Consider the following 10,724-nt stretch of genomic DNA (forward strand, 5'->3'; position numbering starts at 1 on the left):
GACTGTTACCGGCAATATCTAGGTCATCCCCACCCCCCAGGAATTTGAAATTACCATATATCTAAGAAACTGTATAATCATGACCCCTAAACCATATATATTCATGTTTCTGATGTCAAGGGGCATCAAATGTTATGTAGGTCATGGGCCCTGTGGGTGGTCCTGACCCCCTCAAACAGCAAGTCCCTTAATATCTTCAAAACAGTTGAAATCCCCACCCTTAAACCATATATATTCTTGTTTCTTGTGTCAAGGGGCATCAAACGGTATGTAGGTCAAGGGCCCCGGGGGTGGTCATGACCCCCCCCCCCCCTCGAACAGGAAGTGCACGAATATCTCGAAAACGGTTGAGATCCCCACCCCTTAACCAAATATATTCTTGATCCTTAAAGGGCATCAAAAGGTATGTAGGCAATGGGCCTCAGGGTTAAATTTAATTTTTCAAAACTGTAATGCACATCTATGGTACAGTTCCTATCATATCCCAAGGTATGATGTGTCTATCCATTAAATCATAAGAGGAGCTCTTGGATCTATGTTTTTTTTATAGTGATAAATGTCAATTTTCTGCTACTATTTGACTCCCTGGATGAAATTTAACTTTTTAAAACCTTATTGCACATCTACATGTATAGGACAGCCCAAATTATATCCTAAGAGATGACGTAGCTACTCCAAAAGTTGTAAGAGGAGTTCTGGGAACCATACTTTTTTTGCAAAAAAACGTCATTTTTTGTTGCCCACTGATCCCCTTAATAAAAAAAAAATTCTGGAACCTGATCACACTTCAATATGACACCCCCAATCATATTCTAGAAGATCATTTGGCTACTGCCAAAAATAATTACGTTTTTGAAACCAGTTTTTTTTGTAAAAAAAACCCGTCATTTTTCAGCCATTAAATGACCCCTAGGACAAAATTGAAAATTCCGAAACCTTATTGCGCATCTATAGGATACCCTAAAACATATTCCAAGAGATGATTTGTCTACTGTTAAAATGTAGGAGGAGTTCGAGGAAGAAGGTTTTTTGTGAAAAAACGTCATTTTTTACCAATTATTTGACCCCCAGGACTTACAGAGAATTTTTAAAACCTTTTAACAAAACAACATGATACCCCAAATCAAACTCCAAGAGTTGAGTTTGCTGTTTATAAGATGTAAGAGCAGTTTGAGAAAGTAAAACGTGACAGACGGACGGACGGACGGACGGACGGAACAGGGTAACAACAATATACCCGAACTTTCTTTAGAAAGTGCGGGTATAAAAAAAATACATGACAATACTTGCATTTTCCGGACTATTGTTTTAGTTTTGCTTTTCTTATTTAACTTTACATGCATTTGTTAAATTGAATAATTCATATATTGTATATTGTACGCTATACTTCATAGATTACGGAAGCCCATTTAGGACCTATCAAAAATATTTTTGAATTTGATATAACGAATTCTTGGATTTGTTAAAACGAATTTAAATCGTTATAACGAATTTTTTAATCCGTTATAACGAATTAAATTTGTAATAACAAATTTTAGGAATTCGTTATAACGAATTTAATCTGTTATAACAAATTCGCTGAATTCGTTATTTCAAATTTTGAAATCTGTTTTAACAAATTAAATTTGAAATAACGCATTCTTGAATTCGTTATTTCAAAGCTTTAATTCGTAATTTCGGTTTTTTTAAATCGGTTATAATCTATTTAATCCAATTTATGGTAACAAATTTCATGTTTTGGGGAAAAGATTAAACGGGGCGAACTTCATTTGTTCCATATATATCGGCGTACGACGAAATGCGCCGATCAATTGATCAGAGCGAAATGGTAAACGAAGTAAACTGGCGTAAAAACAAAAGTGGACGGACGTATTGTCACGGCTGCTGCTGTAACCATGGTAACAGATGTAACAATTCCAAAAGACACCTTACTTTATCGGCTTTGCTAGAATTCCTACATGGATAGAAACAAAAAAATCAAGAACTGCTATATATGTGCCGACGCATTTTCACCAAAAATACAATATATACAGGTTTGTTTCGACGGATAATTCTAAAAATTTGCTTAATTAATGCTATCAATCAATGGACATGTTGATTCATCAACATATATCTGCATTTTTCATCTCATTCCATCACCAAACCGTGAGATTACGTCATATTAAAATACCGGTCTGGAATATAGTTGATTTAAGAATAAGGAATCATTCTTTGAGTATTACTAGTCTCATATGATTTTGGCCGGGACGTGTTCAAATCAACTAAAGCTCGAAGGGCGTTATGATAGATTTTACCACGCTGTGACCGAAATAATCAACTCATAACATTCAAAGAATGATTCCTTAATACTTTAATACTTATATTTATATCATTCCCAATTTCTACACTTTAAAACAACATTCTAAAACCTCTGTTGTTTAATGCATAACACATATGCATGCTATGTATTATTACGCAGCGCAGCAAATACTGCTTTTCGATTATGCTGTAGGACACGCCCATTTTGTGTCGCTCATATTTTATATTTTTTGGGCTGGGTTATCACAGTAAAGGACACTTAAAAATATAGTTATAATATTTAAAATGACGTACTATACCTCACGTTTGGGAGGAAATTTGAAAGCTGTTTGGAGGAACTTCGAACTGATATTTGCGCAATTTATCGAAAATCGTAGACCCTTGGGTTAGCTTTAGAAATGCTAAGTTTACCACAAATTTAAATTCCACTGTTTATTTCCTCCCAGTCACTTTCAATTTTTTACTTGCTCCAAAAATGCTAGGAAAGGGGGGGGGGACAACTGCATGGGGACAGGCCCCTCCCTGCCACCCCCACCCACCGTTTGAAGCTAAGTGTATATCATTTTCCTGTAACATTGCCTTTATTGTCTTCGCAAATATTAAATTTTTTTTAAAGTGTAAACCAAAGTTACATAACATTCCTATTATTTTTAATGACTATATGATATAAAAGTCGCGGTTTTTTGTTTGTTTGTTGGTTTGTTTTTATTGTTTTTTGTTGTTGTTTTTTTTTAGCACCTATCATCAGTTCGAAGTTTCTCCAAGAAGATATCGAATTTCCTCCCAAACGTTTACCAATCCCGATGGAAAGTTGGTTCATGCGCACATCCTGGTTATTATGCCTGGCTTTGTCATATAAAATATCATATTTCATTATATCATATTTTTCAAGTGTCCTTTACTGTGATAACATTACAAATAAATTTTGAAACCTATAGCCCAATAATTTCATAAAAAATGAGCGACACAAAATGGGTGTGTCCTACAGCATAACCGAGAAACGATACATGTATTTGCCGCAATAATACATAACATGTTCTATGCATGAAAAAAATCAGTGGTTTTAAAATGTTGGTTTGAAGTGTAGAAATTGGAAATAATATAAATATAAGCAAAAAGGCATCATTCTTTGAATATTATCAAAGCCCTTCAAGCTTTATTGGATTTGAACACGCACCGACCAAAATAAATATGAATAATGCCCATGCAAGCGTTTAAAGATATCGTATTCATCGGTAAAAGGCGACTAGAATAACAAATTTTATAAATAGGCACTGTGAAGAGTCGTAATGCCATTATTTTTGCATCTATTTCAGTGCGGTTTTGCATTAAATTCTGATAAATAAATTCTATGACATAAGTTCGACATTGGCTTGGCTGCAAGTACTATTTAATAATCTGCATGCTCATTGATTAATAGCATTGACTAAACAATTTTTGGTATTTTTACAACTGTTACCATGGTTACAGCAGTAGCCGTGACAATATGTTCCTCCACTTTTGTTTTTACGCCAGTTTACTTTATTTACCATTTCGCTGTTTAACGCTGTTAAATTGATCGGCGCATTTTGTCGTACGCCGATATGGAACAAATGAAGTCCACCCCGTTTAATCTTCCCCAAAACATGAAATTTGTTACCACATATTGGATGAAATAGGTTATAACCGATTTTAAAAAACCGAAATTACGAATTAAAACTTTGAAATAACGAATTCATGAATTCGTTATTTCAAATTTAATTTGTTAAAACAAATTTCAAAATTTGTGAATAACGAATTCAGCGAATTTGTTATAACAGATTAAATTCGTTATAACGAATTCCTAAAATTTGTTATTACAAATTTAATTCGTTATAACGGATTAAAAAATTCGTTATAGCGATTTAAATTCGTTTTAACAAATTCAAGAATTCGTTATATCAAATTCAAAAATATTTTTTGATAGGTCCTAAATGGGCTTCCGTAATAGATGGTTCTGGTATGTTTTTAATTTAAAAAAACCCCTAGAATTTGAATGCATTTGAATTGTTCAAATGCCTTGAATTTAATTTAACGAGACTAAATCCTGAACAAAATGACTGAATGTCTGTAATAGCAGTAACTGCAATTAATCCAACAAATCTATAACACGGACCGAGTCTGGGTACAGGTGCTTTTAATAGCAAATGCAAAAACGATACAATAAAGAAACATACACACTGGGCGACCAATTCAAGCTTGCGTGATGAACAATCTACAAAAAAGGAATAACAGCTCTGTAAAGTCATACAAATGTCATAATCCAACATAACTGTCATTTTAAAGCATTGATAATTGAATTCGCAGATTACTTGTTGCTACAATTTGATATTATGACTGTGATTCTGTTTCAACATATCGACAACTTTTATATTTATTTTTATTTTATAGATACTTTATCCAAATTCATCAGGTTTGTTATTTCTACACATTTTATGCTCACAGCGAAAAAGGACAAAGTTTTTCCAAATTTATCCGCTGTTGCTGTTGTTGTTGTTGCTGTTCCAAAGCCAGTATAAAAGAAGACCTCCCACTGAAATATTCGAAAATACAATTACAAAAGAAGCAATCAGTTATGTTAGGAACATATCCTAGTGTGGCACTGACTTCACGCATCAAACCCCAATAATGATTTTTTACTTACACAAAGCAGCTAACCATCCGTTTTGAGTTTGTTGCCTCTGCCTACCAATACCCTGACCTAGAGTGAGTGGGAGGGGGCTAGGCAGGGAGGGGAGGGTGGCTGCGGCCGCTCCACCTCCTCCGCCGACTGGCATTGGGTATGGAACAGGGTTAGGGTAATTGTAAGGAATGTACAGCGCTCCGCCACCTTGACCTTTGCCCTTTCCGTATCCACCGCTAGTACCATATCCACTACTGCTACCGTAACCACTGTATCCACCATATCCGCTGTATCCACTCATAGCGGGATACATGCCAGCATATCCACCGGATCCACCCGAGTATCCACCATATCCGCCTCCATATCCACCACTATATCCACCGCCGTAGCTGTCGGCAGTTGCACAGGAAAAGAATGTCACAACGGCGATCGCTACCAGGATCCGCATCTATTAGAGGGAGAGGCAACGGGTACATGTCAGAGAGAGAGAGAGAGAGAGAGAGAGAGAGAGAGAGAGAGAGAGAGAGAGAGAGAGAGAGAGAGAGAGAGAGAACTTTATTTTCTCACAATCATTTAAGTGAACAATATTAAAAGGGAAAAACGGAAAATTTGAAATGTTTATTTTTGACTCCATTTTAACACACTGTTAATTCAATTTGTATCTAAAGTTATCCAAAAGCTAAATTTGAGAAGAATAAAAATTTCTTTAGACAATATTTTATATAGACTATGAAAATGAGATAAAACTGTTCAAAACTACACATCAGAACGGACAAAGACAGAAAGAAAGTATCCCAATGCTGATATATCCAGAACACAAAACCTGTGTGCTATACCTTGCTGTTTTGATCCACGGCGCCCCAAATGGATGTACCGATAATTCCACCAAGAGCTTAAATACCAGGCCCTCACCTAACCTTACACAAGACAGAAGATGCCCCGTAAAGCGCCCAAATTCACGACTCCCGTGATAGATTTGTGTAGCGGATATCGTGATCGAACCTGACTTTGTAAACGCAAGATGATGGATGGATCCTGATGCAATTGCGCAAAGACATAGTTCCGCTCGGAAGCGGACTGTGGAATCGTATCGGCACGATTGGAGCTTTTCTCGTATTCATGAATGTAAAAAAAGTTTTATTTCCGTAACGTAAAAAATAGAACATGTACTTATCTATCACATAATTTCATAATGCTGATTAACATGCCTTATCATATAAGTGATTCAGTATTTATTCTCTGTACAGCTCATGATACAATGATATCAGTGTAGTCCTTCAAAATCTAGTGCGACCATCGGCCTGGATATTCGATGCTAATTGAGAAGAGGGAGTCATGAAAATTGACAGTCTTAAAAAAAAAACCCCATAAGTGTTGGTTCACATCTGGACATTAAATCTTTTATTCTTCGAATACCTTTTTTCATTCACAACGAAAACATTTTTTGTACACTATTTTGATAAATTCCGACATTTTCTTCACATATGCAGCTCCCCAATATCCTCTTAGAAACCATGAGAAAAAATCTGTTTAAGGGTAGAATCGATATTTTTTGTACAAAATTGTGTTAAAATTGATAGCAATGTGTATGGTAGACCTATACAAAATAGCTGTATTTGATTCGCCTTCTGGGCTCTTATCTATTTCTTTCTACATTGCATTTCATTTAATTAAAAAGCAAAAAGTTTATGACTACACTAAAGTCATGCATTCTAAAACAGAAGATTCATGTAGGAAAATTTTTAATCTAAATTGAATATACCAAACTTGTAACTTATCAAAGTAAAGTCTGAAACATTGTGTTTCTTTAAAGTGCATTATAAAATTCAAATAGCGAAGTGTCGTTTTTTATTTGTTATGATAAAAAAAATGATTTTTGTTTTGTTTTTTTTTCAAACAAAATATTACAAGAAAAATTTTCAATTTGTAAAAGACAATTGCTTTATGATGATTGTACATAAATACATAATTAAAAACAAAACTATAGCAAAACCATTCTGCCCCAATTTTAAACGCTTACGACTTTTTTCTATTATAAGTATGACTTTGCTGTAAAATCGTTATAGCAAAACGTGCATTTTTAATGCAAGGAGCTCAAATTAAAAGCGCCCTAACTCAGGTTGATGAACATAGTCTTACCTTTTTCTTTGAATTTTTAAAGTATGTTTCGTCTATAGGTTTCAATGATATATTTCATAGGAAATTATTGATACCACCGCATTCAAGGCATATTGCAATACATCTTTAAATCATACGGAGTTCAAAAGGTTGTTTTACCGATAATTTTTAAAAATTTTCTTTAATTGGCATTAGGGGCTAAAGGGGGGGGGGCAGAAAAAATTTCTATCTGACCCTTATGCAACTTTTGTAAAATGCATGCACATCTAGAGTTCAAGATTTACCAAAATAGAGGCAAAGTCTAAACAATTCACATTTCTTACGATAAAAGTAAATATTTGTTTGCTTCTGTTGTAACTGGCAATTTTATACAACCATAGTAACTCTAACTAAGCATCAACACTATTGGGACATCGCAGAAAATTCTCTTAAACACGCTATCAAAAATGTCTTGTTATGCTAATGAAAAAATAAACGTTCAGGAACGTATATATTCAACAAGTTTATAGGTTGTTTAATGATAAAACAAAAGACAATATCGATTATATGTACAAAAAGAGCAGTGTGCACATGCAACACCAGATGGGTCAGTAGCGTAGTCGGTCGCATTTGATGGTGGTGTTACACGTGATTTACCTATGTAACAAAATATACCTTGGAGGTACATCCATTCACCTTGCTAAGGTGAAATGGGTATACTGACTTCTTGCGCTTGCGAGATACAGCGTGATTACACGGACAATCCATCATGTGATGCGGTAACAGCGTACCCATGGTCAGGAGGGAAAAGCTACCGCAGCCAATCAAATTGCGAAGACTGACAACAAAGGAGACCAGGGGGAAATTTTAAAAAGTTATAATAATTTTTGTTATTTATTTTAAAAAAATACTTCCTTACTATTTTGAAAGTCCTTAATGTTTTATTTAAAATCCGCATCGTCATCTTATAATACAAACTGAATGCATTCTTATTGATTACAGGCAACCCTTTGTGGTCCCCTTCACTTGTAATATTGGTCAGCTGGTATAAAATAAATTCTGGGTTTCGAGGTTCGGGCTCCACTCTGGACACAGGTAGCCGGGAACATCAGAAGTCCCCAGAGTAGTGAGTTTATTTCATTTTGCTCCCCCTGGATAAATTGGACGTCCATTATTATGCTTCGGATTATCGGTTTTTGACATGAAAAAATATGATAACTTTAAATTTTTAAAATCTGAAGTGATTTGAAAATTGTTCTAGTTGTCTATTGAAAAACGTTTTTATTTTCAATACTTTATAAAAAATTAGAGTTTTCTGACATTTGAAATGCCTTGTGTAAAGAAAAAATTAAAAGATATTATTTTTAGACATTAGGTTCCTCTTTTAATTAAGATATTTCGGATCTTGCGTTATTTTAAAGACGGGAGTGCCTTTTCCACAAAGATTTGAAATAAGCTTCCGTATTATCGCATATATATATATATATATATATATATATAAGAAATTCTTGGTCTTTCCACAGAAACAAAATGAAGGCTGTTTTGACAACTCTGTTGGTATCGCTCTGCGTTGGCGCCAGTCTGGCCGGTGGATACGGCAGCGGAGGTGGAGGCGGATATGGTGGATACGGCGGATACGGGGGATACGGAGGATATGGTGGCGGATACAGCGGATATGGTGGCGGATACAGCGGATATGGTGGAAGCGGCGGAAAGGGATACGGAAAAGGTGTTTGCCAATGTTTTCGCTGTATCTGCGAACCATTTAACGTATTTGCTTACGAATAATTTGTACAGAATTGAAATGGAATTAAGATTGTTTTCTTTCTTTCTCAGGTAAAGGTAACGGCTATTCCACCGTTATCTATTATCCCGTGGCCCAGGACTATCCCGTCCCTGTCCCTGTAGACGCTTTCGGCGGATTTGGAGGGGGATACGGAGGTGGATTCGGGGGCGGGTTCGGTGGATACGGGGGCGGATTCGGTGGTGGATTCGGAGGCGGTTTTGGGGGTGGACTTCCCTATGGTGGTCTTGGGCTTGCGTTAAACTCGGTCCAAAACCAAAACCAGATGGGACTCTTCGGTGGTGCCGGTGGTCAAAGCACTCTCGGTGGAGGTATTGCTCATTCTATGTTGAATACACTATCTAACATCAATGTCCACTTTAATGTTTCTGATATAGTATACAGTTTTTAGAATTTACAGAAACCGAACATGAAAAATTAACCACATTATTACTATATTCAATTATCACTGTTTTCCCTACTTTTTCAGCCTTCGGACTAGCGCTCACTGCCAGTAACCCCCTTCTGGGGGGTCTCATTACCGCGGGGTCAGGATTCCCCGGCCTCGGTCTCATCGGAGCCCTCGGTTGATCGTCGAATTTCAGTCTGGGTTAGAATCCACAAATACTTTTTAAGGGGCAAGTCCGTTCAACTTTCATTGCAGAGTGTTTAATTATTATACATTTACGCGAATGATAAATATAATATCTGTAAAGTTGTAAAATTATACTGCAGGATGATTTTGTTCCAATAAACTGTTGCTTATACAATCTCGTTTGCTTTGTTTCCAGATTTTCTGCTTCGCGCATCGCAAAAGAGAGGTATCGAAGTTCTGTCACCGCCCAAATTTGTTTCTATTTGTATACATACTACTGATGCAATAAACCATAGTGTCCTTTTATTTGTTACGAGCCGAGTTTTGAGGGCTGATCAGTTTTTATTAACACGTGAGTTATATATACCAGCATTCATGAATTGTTATGAGAGAATTCACGTTCACAAAAATGTCGGAAAAGTGTTCAGTTCACATTTTTCTCGTTCTTTTTGCCTTCAAAGGCTTTGAAAATACTTTTACAATACATATAGATTTCGAACCGAAAACATCAGACTAATTTCGTAACACGTTTTGAAACTAACTACCAATAATCAAATATTCGTTGCATGTATCATATCATTTGTGACAGTTGTCATTAAAATGTAAAAAAAAAAAATCAAAGTACTGAAAGTACTGGAAAACAGTTGGCAAACTTGTTTTCATGTTGTTGGGAATACATGCGTTAAAATTTTTCATTTTGCAGCGCTATAGAGTTTCACTATTGAATTTTAAGCATGAAGTTTTTATCGTAAAGTTGTGGTTTTCCCGGTAAGATGTAGATCAGTATTCTACCGAAATATATACCCAGCATCATCGAACGTATCAGGCAAAAAAAAAAACAAAAAAAAAAACCCGGCTTTTTGAACGTTTTTGATAAACGTCAGATACTTTGAATTGGAAAGGCCCGATACGTTGCTATTGCCAAAATTTTATACAAAACCAAAACAACCAAGATTAATTATCACAAGAGCACGATTCTTAACCTAAAAATAAAATATTACTTACATTCTCACAGGTATTATTTAGACAGATACCATTGACGATAAACTATACAATTACACATGATAATGCAAAGAAATGTTCGTGCGTGTACTGAAACTTGACAACCGTTTATAGAAGACATATTGATTTTATTCATTTAGTTCCCTGCCTTGGTAGTGACAAGGGCTAGTGTAAAACAAAGGCATCATAAAATAATGGCAAACTACGTAAACAGATCTTGATATAAAAACGATATAGATGAGCGAAATTAGTTTTTTTGCTCTTTTTTGTAAACTTTAAATTCAAACTGAAATAAATGTAAACACTAA

General features: G+C 35.5%; 2 protein-coding genes across 3 annotated transcripts; one reads left to right on the forward strand and one right to left on the reverse strand.

The window, feature by feature from the left end:
* Positions 1–4,436: 4,436 nt before the first annotated feature.
* Positions 4,437–5,913, reverse strand: LOC105322034 (uncharacterized). Its single transcript, XM_011420556.4, has 4 exons — positions 5,776–5,913; positions 4,961–5,387; positions 4,760–4,849; positions 4,437–4,531 (listed from the first exon to the last, which is right to left on the reverse strand). Exons 2-3 carry the CDS (start codon positions 5,385–5,387, stop codon positions 4,788–4,790), a joined length of 489 nt encoding a protein of 162 aa, XP_011418858.3. The 5' UTR covers positions 5,776–5,913; the 3' UTR covers positions 4,437–4,531; positions 4,760–4,787.
* Positions 5,914–8,008: 2,095 nt separating this feature from the next.
* LOC105322033 (uncharacterized) lies at positions 8,009–9,720 on the forward strand. 2 transcript variants are annotated; one of them, XM_066074719.1, is made up of 5 exons: positions 8,009–8,162; positions 8,560–8,765; positions 8,873–9,151; positions 9,310–9,457; positions 9,611–9,720. In XM_066074719.1, the coding sequence occupies exons 2-4, from the start codon at positions 8,567–8,569 to the stop codon at positions 9,408–9,410; spliced, it is 579 nt and encodes a 192-aa protein (XP_065930791.1). In that variant the 5' UTR covers positions 8,009–8,162; positions 8,560–8,566; the 3' UTR covers positions 9,411–9,457; positions 9,611–9,720. The 2 variants fall into 2 exon arrangements, with proteins under 2 accessions (XP_065930791.1, XP_011418857.3); XM_011420555.4 differs by having other exon boundaries at positions 9,310–9,429.
* The last annotated feature ends 1,004 nt before the right edge of the window (positions 9,721–10,724 follow it).

This window comes from Magallana gigas, chromosome 2 (genome assembly GCF_963853765.1).
Source record: "Magallana gigas chromosome 2, xbMagGiga1.1, whole genome shotgun sequence".
In the NCBI taxonomy this organism is placed as follows: Eukaryota; Metazoa; Mollusca; class Bivalvia; order Ostreida; family Ostreidae; genus Magallana; species Magallana gigas.

What these genes read in the sequence shown, in the direction of transcription:
- LOC105322033 (XM_066074719.1), top strand. Translation starts at nt 8,567, where the DNA reads ATGAAGGCTGTTTTGACAACTCTGTTGGTATCGCTCTGCGTTGGCGCC. An exon ending in CGGAAAGGGATACGGAAAAG is followed by an intron (nt 8,766 to 8,872) that starts GTGTTTGCCAAT and finishes TTTCTTTCTCAG; the next exon opens with GTAAAGGTAACGGCTATTCC. An exon ending in TCAAAGCACTCTCGGTGGAG is followed by an intron (nt 9,152 to 9,309) that starts GTATTGCTCATT and finishes CTACTTTTTCAG; the next exon opens with CCTTCGGACTAGCGCTCACT.
- LOC105322034 (XM_011420556.4), bottom strand. Translation starts at nt 5,387, where the DNA reads ATGCGGATCCTGGTAGCGATCGCCGTTGTGACATTCTTTTCCTGTGCA. An exon ending in CGGATGGTTAGCTGCTTTGT is followed by an intron (nt 4,850 to 4,960) that starts GTAAGTAAAAAA and finishes CGAATATTTCAG; the next exon opens with TGGGAGGTCTTCTTTTATAC.